The sequence below is a fragment of the Rhinatrema bivittatum genome, chromosome 5 (genome assembly GCF_901001135.1).
Source record: "Rhinatrema bivittatum chromosome 5, aRhiBiv1.1, whole genome shotgun sequence".
In the NCBI taxonomy this organism is placed as follows: Eukaryota; Metazoa; Chordata; class Amphibia; order Gymnophiona; family Rhinatrematidae; genus Rhinatrema; species Rhinatrema bivittatum.
In genome coordinates, this window is record NC_042619.1 from 310,483,680 (window position 1) to 310,507,272 (window position 23,593).

Genomic DNA, 23,593 nt, shown 5'->3' on the forward strand with positions numbered 1-23,593 from the left:
GTGAGCGGTCCGTGCTCTGCACACTCAGCCACCAGAACTATCACAGATATGGGCACAGAGTCACCAACACACGTGCAATCACTGCTCTCCGCCACTCAGTCACACACAATTACCGCAAAGACACACATACTCAAAAGCACAAGCGGAACCAGCAGAGACATAGGGGACTGATGGGAGCCCTGAAGGGACAGGTGATCATCTGGGAGGTGGAGGAGAAACCCCCAGAGAACTATTTACAACCAAGTGAGTTTCTGTACAAGCAAATCTGAGTGGTGATGGATATGGAACAGGGAAGGTAGTAGAGGCAAAAACAGTAACAGAATTCAAGTCAGCATGGAATAAGCACTTTAGGTGCAAAGTAAGAAGAAAGCCAGAAATCAACTTGGGTCTCTGGAAAGGCACTAGATCTTAAATTGGTTAGACTGGATGGGCCTTCTCTGACCACATATTTTAAGTTTCTGAGTACAGGGGAGTTCACTTACACACAGCAACAGGACCTGGTGGGGAAGCATCCAGTCACAGGCTGAAAGGTTGGCGTCAGCAGAAAAGCCCAGCGTGGCACTGCAGCTTTGGGATGAGGGACAGTGGCTTATTCACAGCACGGTGAACACCCGATTCCAGGGACACGCAAAGCCGAGCCCTGCAGCAAGGAACGTGCTGGGTCAGGGATAGCAGCTTCCTTACCGATCCTTATCCACCACCATTGAATTAGACAGTCACATATCTCTCCAAGTGACCCACACATACTGCACCAATGCACCATACATACAGGATACTTGCAGAAGGTATGGTGTGCGGCTGTTTGTTGCAGTGAGTAAGGAATATGCATATTCCCATATCAGACTCTACAGAATGGCAGGGATGCTGTGTGCAGTGCCTGCAAGACACATCCTACAACCTCTCCATGCATGGACACATCCCCCCAGTTTCCCCAGTGTGCGTGGGATGCATACCACAACTTCCCAGAGCATGCAGGATATATCCCACAGCCTCCTGAAAAGTGTAGGGTCTGCAGGAAATCTCTCAGTGCTTTGGAGCATTCAGGATCCACAGGACACATCCCAGGGCTTCCCAGTGTATGCCTGAAACATTCCATAGTGTGCTGGAACATACAGGACACGTCCCACAGCTTCCAGGAGCAGACAGAACACATCCCACTGCCTCCTGAAGTGTGCAGGCTCCCCACAACACCTTCCATATCCTCCTAAAACAAAGGCCACAGGGGAAATTCCCAGCCTGCTCGAATATGCAGACTCTGCAGTCTCCTGGCAAGTATAGGATCTGCAGAACATACCCCACCGCGTCCTGGAGCGTACAGAGCCGTCAAGATACATCCTACACCCTCCTGAATTGTACAGCACACATCCCAGAGGCTCTTAGAGCATGTGGCATCTGTAGGGAAATCCCAGCCTCCTGGCATGGAGGACACATCCCACAGCCTCCCAGGGAATGCAGTTCTGCAGGGAAATTTAAATTTCATACCCAGAGCAGCAAGTTTCCTGCGGTGACACAGGATTATATTCTATGTGAACTCTGGGGCACAGTTGCATTAACTTTGCATTATTTAAAATGTTGAAACACTTTTACATTAAACGGAATAGTTTTCCAACCTGTATGCATCTAGATTTTTTTATTTTTTTTTTAAAGTTACTACGACCTCATTTTAGCCCACTGTCTATCTCCCTAATAGACCTTAGTGTTTGCTGTCCTAACTATACCAAATTTTCAGAGCATATCAGGGGGATTCTGCCAGGGACGTCGTGGGTTATTCTGGGATCCACAAATATGCACAGACTGCAGACACGCACACATGCGTCCCAGAAAACAGGCTCCTGGTAGAAGACTAGTTACTTTTCATTCCCTTTTCCCGCTCCCCTGCCACACCATCTCTCTCGCTACAACTTGACTTTTTGCCTCCCAAAGGGGCCTCTTCTCTTGCTCTTCTCTGCACCTCTACTATTCTTTTCCCCCAGATGCTCTTCTTCTCTCTGTCTTGCAGTTTTTCCTCTCTCCAGTCTCTCATCTCTTCCCCTCTGTTTCACCCCCTCAGGCAGCCTCAGCACCCAACCATCTCATCCCTTATGCCTTCTCCCTTCTTAATCCCACCTTCGCACCACCAACCTCTCCTGCCCCATCGCTGGCTTCTCTCAGTTATCCCCTCGCCCCCATTTCCTTCTCTGCCCACATGACTGGCACTCTCGCCTTCCATCCCCAAATCTCTCTGCCTTCTCCTCCATGTTCACCCTTCTAATCATCTCTCCCACCCCTCAATTGCCTCACCCTCTGCCCCCATCTCCTTCCCCCTCCCTCTGAGGAAGAGCAGCGGTCCTTCATGCCATGTCTGTTTCCTCCTGCCACCAGGCCCAGAATTGTGGTTTGACCACACCAAACACAGCAGGGAGTCAGAAGGAGGAAGGGTAGGCAGAGGGGGACAAAAAAAGGAAAATTAGCACAGCTAGGGGACAGTGAAACTCCGTCTGCACCCTTTGCCCAAGCTTTCTCCTCTGTGGCCAATTCCATGCAAAACAGTAAATCCAGATTGTGCAGCCCGTGCTGCAGTACTGTGGGTATCTCCCCAGTGCCTTCAGCCTCCCTCCTCCTGGGCCCACCCTTTTCCAATCTAAGCTGCTACCCCCCCTCAGCAGTAGCAGGATGGGCCACCTGTGAAACCTCTATTTACAGCTCTCTCCTGCTGTTAGCCACACTGATTATAAGCCCTGACCGAGGCCTCTTTTCTCTTGCCTTTAGGCTTTGCCGATGTCCATGGAGAACAATTACTCATGCTGAGAGTGCACTGCCCTTGTGTCGAACCGCGTGTGCTGCAGGGACCCATTGCTTCACATGCCAAGACCTGAGACCAGTGTCAAGTTGATGGCCTCAGGCCCTGCTGATCACCATGATGCTCTCAGTAACCCTGGATAAAGACCCTCTGACACTGGTCTACCACACCAATCCTCTCTCAGTAGGAAGCTGTCTTCCTCCCCTTTGGAAGGTTAAGGGACGGGACATCGTTAGACTCTCATCCCTGGAAGTCTCCAGCTGGTCATTCCGTACTGGAGGGCACTACTTTCATCGTAACAGCACCCAGTTCAGGAGTCCAAGCACAACACGCCACCCTACCCTGGATGGAAGACCCCTGACGATCAGCAACGGATCCAAGGGAGAAGAGGGGAGCAGAGGGGGGGACGGACGGAGGGGCTGAAACCAGAGCTCGTGTCTCACAAGCACACCCAGTGATCTCAAAGAGAAAGCAGAGTTGCTTACCTGTAACAGGTATTCTCCCATAACAGAAGGATGTAATCCTCACATGTGGGTGACGTCATCAGACGGAGCCCTGTCACAGAATACTTTTGTCAAAGTTTCTAGAACTTTGACTGGCACACTGAGCATGCCCAGTATGCCATAATCCCTGTGGCCACAGGGGTCTCCCTTCAGTCTCGTTTGTAGCAAAAGGTATGAGCGAAAAATAAAATAATAAAACTGTTTTGGACCCAACTCCGCGAGGTGGCGGGTGGGTTTCGAGAGGACTACATCCTGCTGTCCTGAGAGAATACCTGTTACAGGTAAGCAACTCTGATTTCTCCCGGGACAAGCAGGATGGTAGTCCTCACATGTGGGTGGATTAGCAAGCAACAGGCTGACTCATATTTGTTTGGTAATACTCATTGAGGGTAAATCGTACAATAGGTTCCCTATACCTATACAATAACAATAACAACCATATAAGAGAACCCACAAATCTTATAACACATCAATCATAAATCTGTGCAAACATTTTTATTCATGAGACCATACAATAAAAATACTAACTAGACAATAAATACTATCTAGCTCACACACTCACCACATACACACCATTCAATCACAACCATTAAAATAACACATCATATAGGGCCGGATTTTAGATGCCCTGCGCGCGTAAATCCGGCCGGAGCTTTGTAGAAGGGGCGTGTCGGGGGCGTGTCCTAAATGACGCGGCGTTGTGGGGGCGTGGCGCCGGCCCGGGGGCATGGTCAAGGCCTCCGGACCAGCCCCTGGGTCGGGTGATGGCGCGCCAGCAGCCCGCTGGCACGCACAGATTTACGTCTGCTTTTAGCAGGCGTAAATCTGCCAATAAAGGTAAGGGGGGATTTAGATAGGGCCGGGGGGGTGGGTTAGGTAGGGGAAGGGAGGGGAAGGTGGAAGGAGGGCGAAGGAAAGTTCCCTCCGAGGCCGCTCCGAAATCGGAGCGGCCTTGGAGGGAACAGGCAGCGCGCGCGTGCTGGGCTCAGCGCGCACAGGTTGCACAAATGTGCATCCCCTTGCACGCGCCAGCCCTGGATTTTATAGGCTACTCGCGTATCTTATAAAATCCAGCGTACTTTTGTGCGCGAACAAAAGTACGCGCTCGCGCAAAATTATAAAATCTACCCCATAATGTATAATGCCCACAAATATTTAGTTACATATTCCCCCATTAATCAAAAAATGTGCATAAACATACCATTCAAAAATACAGTAACAATCGCTTAACAATAAGCTATGTCATATACAAAACAGCTTAAATAATTTAAACAAAAAATCACATCATCCCAAAAATGCTATAGATGTTATGGATCACTGGGTATACCATCTCTTAAAAATCAACACGTTCAATGGTCACTTCCAATGTCCAGTGTCCCAAATGTGTTTATTTATTTATTTTTAATTTTTATATACCGATGTTCCTGTATAGCATACATATCGCACCGGTTTACAAGGAACTGAACAGACGCCTCAGGGACAGGATACAATAAACAGTCGCCTCAGGGGCGGAATACATTAAAACAGTTGCCTCAGGAGGCAACTGTTTTAATGAGGCAACAGGCCTCATAGGAGGCCTGTGTTCCATGTAGACTCAGCACTGTCCAATGGACTCATCCGACAAGGGATCCTTGTTTCACCCGTAAACAACGGGCTTCTTCAGGGATAGTTTTCGCCAAATCTATGCTCACCAATGAATCCACACGGCGACCATACATATACGCTTCTGAAACCTTTCAGTTCCCAGGTCTCTAAATAACTTTCTTATCTTCAAATACCATTTAAACATATTAAAGACTCCTTCAGAAGGTAATGCTTTAAATCATTTCTTCCAGTCGCATATGGTCAACAACCGGAACTGATGAAATCCTCCCACAGGTAGTAACAGTGTACAGCTTGTGCAATAGGCACAACAACTGGTGTGCTGTTGGTAAAAATGAGGCAGCCTGAAAATCACAGCAGGTGGACGTGGAAGGAGTTGGAAATAAGTTCTTCAAGACGGATTGGCCAAAGGCAGAGTCTTGACTTCCTTCCTTGTTCAGGCAGTAATGTGCTGCAAATGTGTGGAGAGAGCTCCATGTTGCAGCTTTACAGATCTCAGCAAGTGGTACTGAACAATAGTTTGCTACTGACGTTGCCATGGCCCTTATTGAGTGCGCCTTCACTCATCCCTGAAGGGAAAGGCCTGCTTTCTCATAGCAGAATTCGATACAGACTGCTAGCCAGTTGGAGAGAGTTTGTTTGCCCACTGCAACTCTCGGTTTGTTTTTATCGAAAGAAACAAAGAGTTGGGTGGATCTCCTATGGACTACAGTGCGGTCTAGGTAAAATGCAAGTGCACATTTACAGTCCAAGGTGTGTAAAACTCTCTTGCCCTGGTGAGAATTAGGCCTTGGGAAAAAGGTGGGCAAGACTATAGATTGATTCAGGTGAAAGTCGGTTACCACCTTGGGAAGGAATTTAGGGTGAGTACGGAGGACCACTCGGTCATGGAGGAACCTTGTATAGGGTGAGTATGTGACAAGTGCTTGTAACTCACTGACCCTTCGAGCAGATGTAATGGCTACTAGGAAAAGAACTTTCCATGTAAGAAATTTAATATCGCAGGAGTGCAAAGGCTCAAATGGGGAACGCATGAGTCTTGCAAGTACTAAGTTTAGATCCCATTCAGTAACTGGTGGCCGTAGAGGGGGCTTAAGTTGCAGTAGGCCCCTCATAAACCGACTCACAAGGGGTTGCGCTGTTATTGGGGCATCCCCTACTCCCTTGTGGTACACTGAGATGGCACTGAGGTGTACCCGTACCGAGGAAGTCTGGAGACCAGAGTCTGAAAGGTGCCAGAGATAGTCATGTGGAAGGCTTTCTTGAAGCTACAAGCACTTGAGAAACCCTAGTTGAAAGATTGAGCAGTTGTAGGATCAGGCTTTCAACATCCAGGCTGTGAGGGATAGGGTCTGAAGGTTCAGGTGGAGTTACATGCCATGATTTTGAGTTACGAGACTGGGCACTGTGCCCAGGTGAATGGGTTCTTGGATAGAGAGGTCAAGAAGCATGGGAAACCATACTTGTCAAGGCCAGTTCGGGGCTATGCGTATCACTGATCCCCTGTCCTGTTGTAGCTTCATGAGAGTTTTGGCTATTAGTGGTATTGGAGGATACGTGCATAGGAGGGCTGTGTTCCAGGGGCGAGCGAAGGCATCCATGGTTAACATCTTTTGTTTCCTGTGCAGGGAGCAGAATCTGTCCGCTTTGTGATTCAGTTCGGATGGAAAGAGGACGATGGTTGGTTGACCCCAATGTTGGAAGATCTTGCTCGCTACACAGGGATCCAGAGACCACATGTGGGGATGGAAACATCGACTGAGGCGATCTGCTACTACGTTCTGTATGCCTGCCAGATAAGTGGCCCGGAGATGCATGGAGTGCGCAAGGGTCCAGGCCCAGATCTGCGCAGCTTCCTGGCAGAGCAGATAAGAGCCGGTACCTCCCTGTTTGTTCAGGTACCACATTGCAACTATGTGTCTGTCTGTATGAGAACAGTCTTGTGTGAAAAGCAGTCTTTGAATGCATATAGAGCATAACATATGGCTCGAAGCTCTAGGAAGTTGATTTGAAACTTTGCTTTGAGTTGTGTTCAAGTACCTTGAGTTTGAAGGTTGTTCACATGAGCTCCCCAACCCAAGTTGGATGCATCCGTGGTTAAGGTCACTTGAGGAACTGGTTGCTGGAAATGTAGACCTGTCTTCAAGTTGGCTCTGTTTATCCACCGGAGAAGTGATAGATGGAGCTGGTCGGTTACATGGATTAGGGATGAAAGAGGTTGAGTGGTTTGGACCAACTGAGACTTCAAAGTCCATTGAGTTATTCTCATGGCTAGCCTCGCCATAGGAGTGACGTGGACCATGGAAGCCATGTGGCCCAGCAACGCAAGGAATTGATGGGCTGAGGCTGTTTTGTATGTAAGCAGAGATATAGACAGTTTGGAAAGTATGTCTGCGTGGTCATTGGTCAGGAAGGCCTTTGCGACTGTGGTGTCCAAATCTGCTCCAATGAAGGTAAGGAGATGTAATGGAGTCAAGTGGGATTTCTGGTAATTGATCAGAAATCCTAGCAAGTGTAGAAGATTCGTAGTGAGCTTTAGAGAGCTCCTTGCTTGGAACAACTCTTTATCCAGTTGTCCAGGTAAGGAAACATGTGGACAGTGCTTCTGCATAGATGTGCGGCAGCCACTGCTAGGCATTTTGTAAACACCCGAGGCGCTGAGGTCAGTTCGAATGGCAGAATTCGGTATTGAAAATGTTTGTGACCCACTATGAAGCGCAGGTATTTGCGGTGATGTGGGAATATGGCGATATGTGCGTAGGCGTCCTGAAGGTCCAGAGAACAGAACCAATCTCCTTGTTGTAGTAGGGGAAGCATGGTGCCTAGAGACACCATCCTGAATTTTTCTTTTTGAAGAAATTTGTTGAGATTGCAGAGGTCTAGGATGGGGCGGAGACTGCCCAATTTTTTTGGAATCAGAAAATAGCGTGAGTAGAACTCTCTGCCCCCCTGTGTCCGGGGCACGGCTTCTACAGCCCTGGTTTGCAGAAGGGTGGAAAGTTCTAACACTAGAAGCAATGTGTGGTCTTTTCGGGCCCACAGAGGATTGGGTGGAGAGTTCAGGGGTACTGTGAGGAAGTTTAAACGGTATCCCTGGGCTATGATGGATATCACCCATTGATCTGTTATGAGGCACCAGTTGTGTTGGAAGCGGCGCAATCAGCCTCCAACGGGTATTTCTGGGTTTGGGTTCAGTGAGGAGTGGCCGCTGTTCTCTGGAAGCGCATCAAAATCTGGAGGCTGGACCAGCTTGTGGGGCTGGTTGTGCTCTGGGTGCTTTGGGCTGGCATGTATGTCCCCTTTGGCTGGTCTTGCTCGAGATGCAGGAGGATAGTATTTGCGTGAGCGGTAGAATGGTCTTCTGGGATCCCTCTTCTCATGCTTTTGCGGGATGAGGAGGGAGCATCCGTAGTGACTGTAGACAGTTGAAGAACCACCACGAAGACCCTACGTCAATTGAGCCACTGCATCCTGTATTTTCTCTCCAAAGAGATTGTCTCCAGTGCACGGGAGATCAGCAAGATTGTCTTGGACTTCAGGTCTTAGATCAGAAGCTTACAGCCAGGCCCATCTTCTAGCACTGATTCCTGTTGCTGACAACCGGGAAGCAGTCTCGAAGGAGTCATATGCCACTCTTACCTCATGCTTCCCTGCTTCGAAGCCCTTGTGAATGATGGCAGTCAGGCTTTCTTGCTGCTGTTGAGGCAAGAAGACCGCAAAATCTTGGACTTGTTTCCATAGATTTCTTTGGTATTGGGTCATATACAGTTGGTAGGTGGCTATGCAGGATAACAACATGGAGCCTTGGAAGATGTTTTGATCCAGTCCATCCAGGAACCTCTGGTCTTTACCAGGGGGAGCTGAGGAATGCGGACATAACAGTTTAGCTTTTTTCTGTGCGGATTCCACCACAACAGACTGATGAGACAGTTGTGGTTTCTGAAAACCTGGGGCATATTGTACTAAGTATGTTGCATTTGTTTTCCTGTTGACTGATGGAACAGTACTAGGATGCTCCCATAGGTGGTGTAGGAGATCCAACAGGACTTAATGTACTGGAATGGCCATAATTTCCTTGGGAGCATCAACAAACTGCAGAACCTCCAAGGTCTTGTGATGGATATCCTCTTCAGTCACTAGGTTGAAGGGGATGGTTTCGGACATTTCCTTGATAAAATTAGCAAAAGAAAGGTCTTCGGGAGGAGACCGCTGTCTTTCCTCTGGAGAAGGCTCTGAGAACAAGTCCTCTCATGTAGAAGTATCTGTGTCCACATCTTCCCATGGGTCATAGGGAGTTCTTGAAGAGGGAGAACGTCCAACATTCCAGGGCGCATAGGCATCGATGGAAGCCTCGATGGAGGGTGTACCGGCATCAATGGAGGCTTCGATGGAATCAATGGCATCGAGAGGCACGGAGGACGTATACGTCTCAAGAGCCCTGATAGACCTGGAAGCGGTTCCAGCATCAATGGACTTGGAGCTGGAGTTGGACTAGAAGTTGTGTCGTCTTTCTCCGAGGAGCCCGGAATAAGTATCGGGAGCTGCGGAGGTCTCAATGGACGACTCGGTGCCAATGGAAAGGGCTGAGTCGGGAAAGCACCGAAGAGGGTATCAAGTCGGTCCAGCAACGGTGCAAACATCGATGGTTCTGGGGTCGGTGCCGGTATGGGGGCCAGCATCAATGGCGGTTGCAGGTTTCGGAAGGCATCGAGGACTGCCTAGTGGACAAGGATGTCCAGTTCCTCCCTGAAAGTTGGTGTGGATAGCGCAGCTACAGGGGGAGGCAGGCTAGGCATTACTGGCCTTTCCACAGGAATTTGTGGAGGCTCAGTACCCGGCACCAATGTCAGTGGGGAACGCCTTGGGGTCTCGGGTGCAGAGGAGGATGGGGGGCTCCTCTCCCCGGGCTCTCTTTGAAGGTGGCTCGATGTCCATCGATGCCGCTTCGATGTCAGTGCTGGCACCGGGCGTGGAATCGCGTTGATGCCGGTGGTGATGCTTCGCTCGGTGCTTGGTCCAGTCTTTCCCTGGCACAAAGGATGACACTACAGATGTCCTGGATGGCATCGGTGACAAACGGTCACCGCCTCCCTGCTGCTCCCAGCGAGGTTTGTCGATGGAAGGACGTTTACTCGCCGGTGATGACTGGGCAGAAGTCAATGGAGTTGACTTTAATTTAAAGAGAGAGTCTGCATCTTGTCAAGACGGGCACGTCTGCCTTTGGAAGTCATTTGGGCGCAGTCGGGACACCGGCGAACATCGTGCGATGAGCCCAGGCACAAAACACACACTCTGGGCACTTTCTGAACCTGGTCGCCATGCCGAAAATAGGATGGTGAAATGGTCGGTGACCTGCAGGAACCAAATGGTAAGGTGGCAGGAACCGACCGGAGACACGGGAAAAGTACTCACCGAGCGTCGGAGGGAACGGAGCGCGATGGGAGACCCCTGTTAGGCAACTTTTTAGAGAAGTAAACAAGTTTTTCCGTGAAGAAAAAAGGTGAGAGAAATCTCACAGAGCTCCTAACCCGCGAGGCAAACTGCAGCGCGGAAAAAAAAGAGACTGAAGGGAGACCCCTGTGGCCACAGGGATTATGGCATGCTGGGCATGCTCAGTGTGCCAGTCAAAGTTCTAGATGTCGTCACCCACATGTGAGGACTACCATCTTGCTTGTCCCGGAAGAAACACTCGCAAATTAGCCCCTTCCTTCCCTTAAAAAGAAACGTCAGATTTTTATGTTTCTCTGACATGGACATCATCTTTCCCCTTTGAATATGCATTTCTAGAAAAGTCAGAAATAAAATATTTTTCCTAATTTAGTAAATGGGAGGGATGTTTTAGAACTAACTTCTTACCTTTCTCCTCTGCTCTTTCTGTCCACTGTCTGCCTCTCTCTTCTTCACTTTCCTCCTTTCCGTGTGTGGTCGTTCTGTGACGCCTCCCACGGTCCCTGCTTTTCTCTCTAAGTTAAACTCTCTCCAAGACCCTACCGCCTCTCACATCAGCTTCTGGTCTCTGCCAGATTCATCCTTTTCAGAATCCTAGGACCCATTTAATAGGTTCATGAGCCTCTGCTCACCAGCTGAGCCTTAACGGGTAAAAGACCCCCAGCCCCCCATGAGACAGGGCTGACTTGAATTGCATATTTACAAAGAGGGCTTCACAAGTCAGTGACCATCGAGTTAGAAGGGTCAGCTGCTGCCACACTAATATGGTAGTGACTCCCAGTTACCTCCACGATGGCTCAGTACCTCCTGTAGTACTCTGCCAGTGAGTTCCAGAGGCCGCCATGAAGACTCGGTATCTGCTGGGATACCAGAGTAATAACTCCCCAAGGTCATTGCAATGGCTCAGTATCTGCGAAGCTCAGCAGTTGCCATGACTACTCAGTATCTGCTACACTATGGCACTAGTTACAGCACTAAGGTGGTGACTCGTTCAATCGCTGGCATTTCACCTGATACTTCCAGTTGAGAAACTTAACTGGTATTGACTGGAATTACTTGTCCAATGAGAACTAGACGGAAATGAACACTTGGTACAAATGGAAACTGGCAAGGACATTCTATTTTTATTGACATGCACTGAATGGAACCAACTGTATCCCTGTGCCCATCCCCTAGAGCCCTCCAGTCCAAGACAGGACAGGCTCTGTACCCCTGTACCCATTCCCCTTTAACCAACCAGTCCCAGAGGTGGTGAAAACTATTTGTGTAGCTGCATTTGAAAAGGGTTTGGACAAGTTGCTGGAGGGAAAAGTCCATAACCATTATTAATAACCATGTAGACCTGGGAAAGCCCCTGCTTCTCCCTGTTTCTATTCTTTTGGATTCTGCCTGGTTCTTGCGACCTGCAATTGCCACTGTGGAATGACAGCCATGAAATACTTGGTGTGTCATTTTTTTTTTTTTTTTTAATTGTTCCATGCAGCTCAGATGGCAAGTTGTGAGATATGAAAATTGGAAGTCCCATACTGGAGGCACTTTTCAATGTAATGCAACATGAAGAAGGCTCTGTTTGATTAAATCCTGTGAGGGACTTGACTAAAGTCTGGCAGATAAAATACAAACAGTCCCTAAAAGGATTCAGTCCCTAGGAGCAGTTGTAGCTGTCTCAAGAGGAAGAGGAGACCAAGCCAATGAATTCCCACCCCACATCCCAAGAGGAGGAGACTAATGAGCTAATGCTGACCTAATTGTGCAAACACTCCTGACCTGTGCTGATTGAGAGCTGGTAGTTCACTCCATGCAGGACTGGTTTTACCTGTCAACATGGCAAAAAAAGAACTTCTTTTTGTGGGCTGGCACCTGTGCAGAGATTGAAACGCTGGGGAGAATGAACAAACAAAAAAAAAAAGAGATGAGCGAAGAGAGGAAGGAATAGGAATGTGATCAGAAAATTCAACTAGATTACATGGGACAGTATTATTGTTTCCATGACCCAAAAATATACCCAACTTTTCTAGAGTGAGGTAAAGACCTCATAGGTAAGGAAGTGAAAGCCAGTGATGCAGACTAACAGCTTTATCAAAATTAATATAAGAATATCTGCATCGATGGCCAGTAGATCTTGAAAAATGAAAAGTCACTTATACACCACTGCTATCTTTTCATCAATGACAGCAATTACTATATTAACTAACCATTAACTCAGTCATTATTTACTCTTGTAATACTAATGCTGACGTGCACAACCCTGGTCCTCCAAGGCTACAGACAAGCTTGGGTTTTCAGGATATCCATAAAGAATATTCATTTGGTATACACTTGGTCCAAGAACTAGGTTAATTTGAATAGTTTGGTTACCTGGAAAACCAGAACTGATCATAGCCTTGAGGACAAATCCAAGAACTATGACTATCATCTGGCAGGTTAAGGACATTAGTCTTTAACCGGCTCTCAATCTCACACTTGAAACCAACAAGCTAATTCACTCACTGTTTCCCCAGTCATCCTCCAGTATCACAGTGTAATCAATCAGCAAGCTTCAGTTTAACCAGCCACCCAATAATAAAGTGGGAGTGAGCCACAAATATCACTGTTTTTTTGTTTTTAATTTACTTCCTTTCCACCAATGTGCTCCAGGTAAGATATAACACAATCAACCAATCCCACTATTTCACTATCAGTCTGAATGCTTAAAAACAATTGCACAGTCCTACCAATCAATCATAAATTAAATGTATAACCAATCAAACATTCAATTCCACTAGTTTATCATTTAATAAAGCCACCAATAATTTTCATGATTCAGTTGCCAACCAACGATCTCATGTAACCAATTCCAATGCTTAACTGTCCAATCTACCAATCTCAGTATTTACCAAACTATTAATGCCACCGTTTAACAACTAATAATTTGCAATCCCATAGTGAATAAAATAATGTGACTGCCCTAGTCTGAAGGAAAGTTAGTCACAAATGCATTAAATTAGTCCAATAAAAATGTACCACCTACTACTTGTGCGTTGACCTTTATTTCTACCAATCATACATTTAACCAACTGGCTGGAAAACAGGCGAGTGAGGAGGGGAAAACAGCAGGAGAGTGAAGTGGCAAAAGGTTGAATGAAAAAGAAAAGGGGAGGGAGAGAGAGAGAACAGAGGAACTGGCTGGAGGAGAAAGGACAAAAGAACCATACAGACCAGAATCAGAGCAGCAAGCATAGCAATGTGCTAAAGTCTCTATGTCATGTCTCAGGAGGAATGCATTTCCATATCAAGCTCTGACTGCCAGTGACTTGGGTAAGAATGGCCAGTTTAGGGAAATGTGAAACTTAAAACCACCACAAGATGGTGCTAGACCCTGAGAAAATGGGACAAAGTTTGGAATCAAACCTGATTTAGCAAACAGGAATGGTAAAAAATCAGGACTAAGCACCTCCAGCCCCTTTGTAAAATGATCAAATCTGAAGATCTCACGGAAGATGAAAAGCCTAGCCAAGAAAAACTAAACCTGCAGGAAAGCGTAATCAAAGAATACCACTAGCCCAAACAATCACAGCGGGATCTGTGTCAACAGCAACATTAGCAAACTGTTCTACAATGCCCTCAACAAAAGGGTAATGTAATTGCTAATGAAAAGCCTGCACAGAAGCCAGACTGGGTTCCTCACTAAGCACCAAACCACTGACCATTTTATCTTATGGACAATAATTACAAGCATGTGAAAGACACCTCCCTCTGGGAGAAAATCTGCAGGTTTTATTCACTTTAAAATAATATTTTGATTCTGTCTCCTCTCAGCTCAATTTTAAACCACCGCAAACTGGAATCACGAGGGAAAGACCTGATACAATCAAAGCCGCATATCGATCCAGTGGCTGTAAGGTAAAAATAATCTGCAGACAACTTCAGGCAGGAACGAAGAGTGAGCCCCACCCTCTTCAATATCTACAGCCATACTCTCCCCACAAAATGTCTCGGAAATCAAATGCCTGCTGTACGCAGATGATCCCCTACTCCAGAAAGTCTGCAGGAGACCTACTGCAAAACCAGGGGCCTTACAGGTAAATCTCGGGGGGAAAAAAATACCTTCCAGAAAAAGCTAAATCATCTCCAGCAAAACTCCTAATTTTATCTCATAACCAAGCAGTATCATATCATTACTTAATGTTAACTGAATCTGGGAGCTTTAAATTAACTATAAAAGACATGACAAGCAAAAGCTCAAAGGGACCTTCCTTTTCAGTTTTTAATTTTATTTCTCCTGTGAATTTCTCAGTGTTTATAACAAAACAAAAACAGGATAAAAGCAGTGGAAAAAAAAACAAGTTGTCATTTTCCCCACTGATACTGTCCCAGTTTTCCTTTCTTACAATAAATACTGAGAAATTCCTGAAATAAAGTAAAATAAAAACTGAAGATGAAGGTCCCTAGCAATATTTAATATTGAAACCCTTGGCCAGTTTCAAATCCTCCAGTAAAACTGCTATTAAAATGATTTATTTATTTATTTATTTATTTATAGATTTTTCTATACCGGCATTCGAGATTAGGAACCCCATCATGCCGGTTTACAAATAACAAGAGGGTGTGCACAAAAAACAGAACATAAACAAGTGCAAAGAAATATAAAATAAATATAAAAGTTACATTACAACAGGGTCATAAAACTGGGGAGAGAATTAGATTAAGATAGTTGAGTAGTAAATATGAATTATTTACATTAATAATTTACATAATATTGTGTAGTGTTTTATAAGATGTTACTGACTTTCAATATGGATCTGGGAAGGCTTGCTTAAATAGCCATGTCTTAAGCCTTTTTCTGAAAGTAGGAAGGCATGGTTCTTGTCTTAGATCGGGAGGAATAGAGTTCCATAGTGAAGGTCCGGCTGTGGAAAAGGCTCGGTCTCTGTAGGTTAGGTGTTGAGTGGTTTTGGTTTGTGGAACAAGGAGTGATCCTTTGTAGGCTTCTCTGATGGGTCTGGTGGATGTGTGCTTTCTGAGTGGAATTTGAAGATTGAGGGATGCTTGGTGATGGATAGTCTTGTAGATGATAGTGAGGGATTTGTGGATAATTCTAAAGTGTATTGGCAGCCAGTGCAAGTTCTTGAGAATAGGAGAGATGTGGTCTCTTCTCCTGGTGTTAGTCAGAATTCTCGCTGCTGAATTCTGAAGCATCTGAAGGGGTTTAATGGAAGCAGAAGGGAGACCTAATAAGATGGAATTGCAGTAGTCTATCTTAGAAAAGATTACTGCTTGAAGGACCGTTCTGAAGTCTCGCATGTGAAGGAGCGGTTTGATTCTTTTAAGTACTTGAAGTTTATAGAATCCGTCTTTAGTAGTTTGTTTGATGAAGGATTTTAGATTAAGATGGTTGTCGATAATTGCGCCTAAATCCCTTGTTTGGGTGGTAAGATGGTGGGTTAGAGGACATGGAGGTGGGTTGCTATTTTCTGGTGAGATGATGAGATTTGATAGTGTCATTCAACTCCTCCTCAAAGTGCTGAGAAAAAGTCTCCGCCATCCCCTCCCCAGAATGGCCTGTATCTTACGCAAAACCTGACATCCTAACCTAAACTCTGAAGAGAGACAGATAACCCCACTGAATGAATAACTCGGATACAAAGGATAGATTTTGATTTTGTTGAAAGAACTAAAGTATCTTTGTGTGAAAAAGTACGCAAGCCCTTCATTCAGTAACTTGTGGTAACTCCTTGAGCAGCAACAACTTCAGCTAAATATTTTCTGTAATTGTTAAGTTTCTCCCATTGCTCTTGAGGAAATCTGGCCCATTTCTCCATACAGAACCCTTCTAACTCTGTGACATTTGAGGACTTTCTTATACGAACAGCTCATTTCAGGCTTTGCCACAATATTTCAATAATGTTTAGGTCCAGACTTTGACTTAAACAACCCAAAAAAAACCCCCAAAAAAGTCTCTTCTCCTCCTGCCATTCTGTAGTAGATTTACTTGAATGTTTAGGATCGTCGCCTTGTTGCATGACCCACTTTTGGCTCAGCTGCAGCTCACGGATGGATAGCCTCGCATCCTTCTCTAGAAATTTCTGATATGAAGCAGAATTCATGGTTCCATCCGTGATGGCAAACCATCTGGGACCTGAGGTAGGTAAGTGGTCCCACAATCATGAAACTTCTACCACCATGCTTGGCAGTCAGGACGAGGTTCTTACTTTGGAAAACAAAACATTGTTATTTTTTTAACTGAAAGGTTCAGTTTTTGACTCATCTGTCCAGAGAACAGGTCTTCTGGTTCATTCAGACGCTCTTCAGGAAACTTGAAGCAGGAAGCAATGTACTTTTGAGAGAACAGTGGTTTCTTTCCAGCTCTCCTCCCATGAACACCATTCCCATTCAGTTTTTCCTGATGGCTGATGCATGAAGCCTCACATCAGCCATAGTGAGAGAGGTCTGCAGATCTCTGGATGTTAGTCGGGAGTTTTGTGACACGTCATGGATGATCTTCTAGTTTGATCTTGGCAAGAACCAATGGCTCCTGAGTAGAGTCACTGTAGTCTTCAATGTCTTCAATATGTAGACTGATACTAGATAAATGAGGCTCCAAAAATCTTGAAATGTCTTGTAACCCTAAACAGATAGATGAGCAACAAATACTCTTTTTGAAGGTCTTCAGAAACTTCTTTTCATTGTGGCATTATTGAATTCACATTAACTTTTAGGGTGAAGACCCAACTCAAAACTTTTTGGACCTTTATATAGGACAGGATACCCAAACTCAAACTCAGACATGCAGATTTACTCTGCGGGGTGGTTACTTGCTACTCAGCTATTTAAGCACTTGATTCTGATTATCCAATTACTTGTGTTAAGAAAACTAGGTTAACTTACTGTTTCACACACACTGATTCTGAATTAGTCTTATTATTCCTACTTGTACATTATTGAGTCTCAAGAAACATAGAATTTTTAAATTTAAACTTTTTTTTATTGCTCAAGACTAACTTTAATGCTGCTCTTTGAGATCCAAGATAGCCGCATGCTAAGGGACACTGATCCGTCGACTCCCTTCTAGCCCTTTAAATATTTGCCTTTTTAAAAAATTTCTTCTTCATTTGTTACTATGGGCAAGAGGAAGGGCAAGGCCAAAATGTACCCGGAGATATCAGAATGTTCATCTATGACCAGCCCGATGGATAAACATGTATTCTGGAGCCAAGATCTTCCTCTTAGTTCTGTAGAAGTGACTTTGGGCGTCCTGTTGAGCAGTGGTCTGTCGCCAGCTGCCCCAGATTCTGAATCATCTTTAACTTCGGAGCTGCGCCAACCTCCCCTCAACCTACCCCCCCCCCCCCCCCCCCCCACCCCCGAATTCAGTGCCGACGGGATAGTTTTTCCCACATCACGCTTAGATGACATCATGGAGCTGATTGTCTCAGTGTCGAGAGGTGTCCAAAAGGTGGAATTGAGTCATAGAACAGAGGGTTTGAGCGTGTTGGGAGCTCAATCTCTGCCTGTTTCTTTTCCTTCTGCCACTTCATCGGATGGATTACTTTTAAAGAGGTACTGTTAACTCCTATGGTTAAGCCTCCTAACAGGACATAATTTGGGAAGCTATAGCTATGCTTTCCAATCAAGTTTCTCAGTTTGTGTTACAGCAACGTGAGTTAGCTAATTCATTTCAAACTTCTCATTCTCAAATGATTGAAATTTCAATGCAAGTGGATTCTTGTGAGACCAAGGAATTAACTCTGCAAAAATCTGTTGAAATGATCTTGGTTGGGCATATTTGCAGAATAAGTTGGAAAAACTTGAAAATGTTGTACGCCGTTGGAACATAAAATTAATTTTCCTAAGAAAAAATTGACTACTCCCGTAGAGATGCTACGTAGATATTTTTTGGAAAAAACTTAACGATTAAGGAAAGTTTGTTTCCTCCTGTCTCCAAGGCCTATTATGTTCCTATGAATTTGAAAGATCACATCTATCTTCTTTTCTTCTACTTTACTTGTTACTTTTGCATTAGATTTGGATCGTGACTTTATTTTGAAATAGTTTTTTCGTAATCATGGTGCTCCCGTTTTAGGATTTAAGATTCGTATGTTCCCAGATGTGTCTAAAGTAACTCAAACTAAAAGGAAACGATTTTTGTTGATGCATCCCATCTTGAATTTGGGGGCTTTGTTTTGGTTATATTTTCCACATAAATGTGTTGTTAAATTTCAGGGCGTTAAACATGTCTTCTTTGATCCTTCCCAGTTAAATGTTTTCCTTAATGATAAATCCAGACAGGACACAGCTCCCTTAACGCCAAGCCAGTAATTTACATGGCATGCGGCGCAAATGTTTTTTGAAGATTCTTTCCCTTAGTATTTGATGGGTCTTTTTTCTTATCTTCTTATATTTCTTTTCCTATTTTCATTGGATCTCTTCCTTTTTTTGTGGTCTGACAGGGTACTATGAGATATATATTTCTTAATTACATCGTTTCCTCTTTTTTTTTGTAATCAACTATCTCTAATATACCATTTCTTGTCAAGTTGTATTAACTTAACATTCTAAAATTAATAAATAAAGAGTGAAAAAAAGAAAAGACTCATTTTAATTACACAAGAGTATTATCACAAGACCTTGTAATTCTCATTATACTCGAGGTCCCCAAATATTTTCTCAGTGCTGTATGGAAGGGAAGTCATTGTTACCCCAACACCATACAGGACAGAATCCCAATAGAAACCCTGCACCTCCAGTTCAGTAACACACCTCACATTCACAGAACCCAGCCCAACACCATGTGCAGAGCAGAACTAGGACTTTTCACCTTACCACGCACCATACAAAAAAGTACTCAAATTCTGGTGTCAACTCAGTAACAGCAAGACAAACCCTTTCCATTACCAGGCACCCTTGACGCAACAAATCCCTATAAAATCCACTCAGCATTTATGTAATCAAACATATCATACCAAAGCACCATTGACTCAAACAACAACAATCTCTATGAAAAGGTAACACAGAAAATAGTACATTGAACCCTAACACACCAATACACCTCCTACTAGAACACACACAAACCAGGCTGGATTATTAGCAATCCTTCCACAGAAACTATATGCTACCAGCATACCTCACCTCAGTTACACACACAGAAAGACCCTCACCAAATACAGAATAAGGGATCACAAATAAGAATCAGAAACACACTGACAAAAAACAAACGGAAACCCCAAGAAGCCAGACTCTGTGAGTAGTGCAACACTGAAGAAACAGAAAGATTTCCTCCTGAACTGAACAAAATCCAAAGATAGAAAACATGCACATTTCCCAAAAGTGGCAGAGAAAAAAAATGTTCCCACAGAAGAATGAGAAGGAAAATAGTCTGTAAAATCCTGCAGGAAAACAGGAGACAAAAGCAGCAAAATGTTTCATCCTGCCACCAAGCCAGAAACGTGAACTCACCAGAGAAAGTCCTGATTATCATGAGACTCCTGGAATTACCTCTGTCACTGCCTTTTCTGTACTTTGTAATTGTAATTTACTTTTATTACTAATATCTATAGTTATTGGGGGTTTTTAAACTTGCATCTATTTTTAACCACTTTCAGGACAATTTTCAAAACTGTGCGGGCAGGTGCAAAGCATACTCTGCCTTTGAAAATTGCCCAAGGAAAACACACCTGCAGAGATTTGCACCTGCTTTTTCTGCAGGTAAAACTATGCATGTGGCTGTCTCCCTGTCCTAATCAAGTTCCCGGGAACGCTTCCACAAGAATGCAGGTATAAGTATGCATGCTGAAGAACAAAGTGCGAGCTTTTACCCGTGCACAGGGTGAGCAATCTTCAAAACACCCTTTTGCTATGGTCAACAGCCATTCACACAGATAAACTGCCCTCAGGAAGGGAAATTTGCAAAGCCATTTCTGTGGGTAACAATGCTTTTACTTATGGAAGTGGTCATTTAGACATCGCCTGCCTCGTACATGGGTAAATTTAGTTTCACATTTCTTGTATGTGCATAAATTTAACCACAGTTAGCAGAGGGGGTCCCGGGGACGGAACTGGAGAGAGATTTGCACTCATCCCGACACTTCTGCATTTTCAAAAGTATGCATGAAAATTTTCCAAGAAAATTACGCACACATATTAGCAGGTGTGCGGGTAGTTTTGGTGGAATAATTTCCAAAGGGAAATCATCCATGTACTCTCTCTTTGGAAACTGGTGCGGATAAAGCAAAAATTGCTTACTTTTAACATGTGTTCTCCATAGACAGCAGGACAAATCAGTCAAACAAGTGGGTGACGTCATTCAATGGTGCTGAGATGGAAAGGTTTCCTCAGCCAACGCCACACGAGTCTCCTCAGTCTTTATAGCAAAATAACCTTTAACTTTTAAGGGGAGGAGAGTGGGACTATGTGGCTGATTTGTCTTGCTGTTTACAAAGAACACTTAACAGGTAATCAAACTTTGCTTTCTCTATGGAGAAGCAGGACATGAATCAACCACACAAGTGAGGACGGCCAAACTGAGGGTTGCATGTGAGTAATTTTCATATTTTGGAGCAGGTTTTTTAAGATTTAGTTCATATCTTTTCATTGGTATCTCAAGGCGAGTTACATTCAGGTATAGTAGGTACTCATAGGGCTTAAAATCTAATGTGTAAATTCTCAAAATGTTATGCGCATAAGTAGCCTCTGCTTGCATATTCTGCATGTTATAGAAGTAACAAACACATGCCTATTTTCACTTTTGCACATACATACAAGTGCATAAAAAAGCAGCACTCTAGAGGAGTTCTGGGGTAGGACTAACATTTACACACGCAAGTTGCTATTTTAAAAGCCACTTACGTATGTAGATTTGTCATCTTACGTAATTTTACACCTGCTAATTACCTTGCATAAGTGATATTAAACATGTTTATTGTGAAATACTGACTGGGTGGTAGGTCTGGATAAACTGGAGGAAGTTCAGGCTGAAAAACCAGGAAAGCAGAGTTGCTTGCCTGTAACAGGTGTTCTCCGAAAACAGCAGGATATTAGTCTTCACACATAGGTGACATCATCAGATGGAGCCCCAATGCAGAAAACTTGTGTCAAAGTTTCTAGAACTTTGACTAAGTACACTGAGCATGCCCAGCATGCCCTATGCCATGCGGGTTCCCTCTCCAATCTTGTAACATTGAATTATAATTAAAACAAAAGATAGGAGAAACCCAACTCTGTGTGGTGGCAGGCGGGTTTCGAGAGGACTAGCATCCTGCTGTCCTCTGAGAATACCTGTTACAGGTAAGCAACTCTGCTTTTTCTGAGGACAACCAGGATAGTAGTCCTCACACATGGGTGAATCCCTAACTACAGGCTCCCCAACACAAAAGGGGACCAACAGACACCCAACCAGATCCCAACAGGCACAACAGTAGTGCTGGTGGCAACAGGAGGGAGAGGCAACCTGAATTCAAAAAATGGGCCCTAGGTGGGGAGAATTGTGTTCTACACCTCAAACAGATTCCAAAGGACAGACTAGTCAAACCTACTATCATATCGGCCATCCCTATCCAGAAAACAGTGAGATGTGAATGTGTGGAGAGAATTCCATGTCACAACCTTGCAAATCTCCTCCATGGGAACTACTTGCAAATGCCATGGCTCTGATAGAATGGACCTTGACATGACCTCCAAGGTGCAGTTCTGCCTGGGCATAATAGAAAGAGATGCAATGTGCTAGCTAATTGGATAGTTATCTGTTTGGCAACAGCAACACCCAACCTATTCCTATTAAAAGAAATAAAAAAGTTGGGTGTATTGTCTATGGGCGTCTGTCCGCTCCAGATAGAAGGTTAAGGCTCACTTGCAGTCCAAACTGTGCAGTGCTCATTTGCCTTGGTACGAATGGGACCTGGGAAAGAATGTTGGCAGGACAATGGACTGGATAAGATGGAAGTCCGTCACCACCTTAAGTAGGAACTTACGGTGCATACGCAAGACTTATCCTGGCATGATAAAATTTAATGTTAGGTGGATAGATAAGTCACTAAGGCCTAGAGCTCGCTGACCCTGTGTGCTGAACTGAGCACCACCAAAAATATGACCTTCAAGATCAGGTACTTCAGGTCACACGTGGCAGTGGCTCAAAAGGAGCTTTCATCAGCTGAGCTAACACCAGGTTGAGGTCCTAAGACACAGCGGGAGGCCTTAGGGGAGGCTTCAATTGAAGCATGCCCCACATGAATCGTACAACTATAGGCTGCACAGAGATGGACGAACCATCTACACCATGGTGGTATGCGCCAATTACAGTGAGATGACCTCCAATGGAGGTGTTTTTTTAAGCCAGATAGATATAGAAGTTAATCAAGCAGTTTTTGTGTGAGGTAGGAGAACGGATCTAGGGCCTTCTGCTCACACCACATGGAAAATCTTCTCCAATCCATAGAACTTTCTAGTGGAAGGCTTTCTAGAAACCACCAGGACCTGAGACACATCCTCAGAGATCAAGCAGTTGCAGAATTAACCTCTCAACATCCAGAAAGTGAGTGACAGGGCCTAGAGATTGGGATGCCACAACCTGCCTCAATCTTGCGTGATGAGATCTGGGGAAGTTCCCAGAGTGATCAGTCTCTGAATGGACAACTCCCTTAGGAATGGAAACCAGACGTGTCTTGGCCAATAAGGGGCTTTGAGGATCATAATCCCTTTGTCATTGCGAAGCTTCAAGAGAGTCTTCACCACTAAAGGAATACGCATACAGAAGACCATTTATCCCAATGATGGGCAAGGGCATCCGAGGCTGGTTTGCCATCCGGATGCCAGAAAACTGAGGCACTTTTCTGTTGCAGAGGGACATGAACAGATCTACGTCCAGGCTCCCCCAGAGGTGGAATATCTGATTCGCTACCCCCGGTTCAGGGACCACTCGTGGGTCTGAAGCCATGACTCAGTCTGTCCACTACCACTTCTCCGTCCCCGCCAGGTACATGGCACAGAGCATCATCCTGTGGGACAGGGCCAATGACCAAATATGGACTGCTTCCTGACTCAGTAGGTATGATCCCATGCCTCCCTGCTTATTGACATACCACATGGCTACTTGGTTGTCTGTTTGAATCAGGACAACTTTGTTTGACAACTAATCTCTGAAAGCCCATAGCACGTAACTGATCGCCCAAAGCCCAAGGAAGTTGATTTGACAAGAGTGTTCCTTAGTCTAGAGACCCTGGGTGATGAGCCCGTCTACATGAGCTCCCCACCCCAGTTGGATGCATCCGTGATTAGGACAACTTGGGTA

The 23,593-nt window shown here is 45.0% G+C and overlaps 1 protein-coding gene across 6 annotated transcripts in view; it reads right to left on the reverse strand.

Moving 5' to 3' along the window:
• The window catches only part of CNNM4 (cyclin and CBS domain divalent metal cation transport mediator 4), a 164,298-nt gene that overhangs the window by 35,599 nt on the left and 105,106 nt on the right, over positions 1–23,593 (reverse strand). The window contains exons 6-7 of one of the 6 annotated variants that reach the window (XR_003857106.1): positions 12,100–12,211; positions 483–640 (exon numbers count right to left, since the gene is read on the reverse strand). The exons of 1 other annotated variant lie outside the window; for it this stretch is intronic. Coding sequence is in view for 2 of the 5 variants with exons in the window: in XM_029604310.1 (XP_029460170.1) it covers positions 12,077–12,211 (135 nt within the window). In the remaining 3 variants the exon portion in view is untranslated. Of the gene's footprint in view, positions 1–482; positions 641–12,076; positions 12,212–23,593 lie in introns of all 6 variants that reach the window. 4 more of the 6 variants (XR_003857108.1, XR_003857107.1, XM_029604310.1 and 1 more) reach the window with 4 other exon arrangements.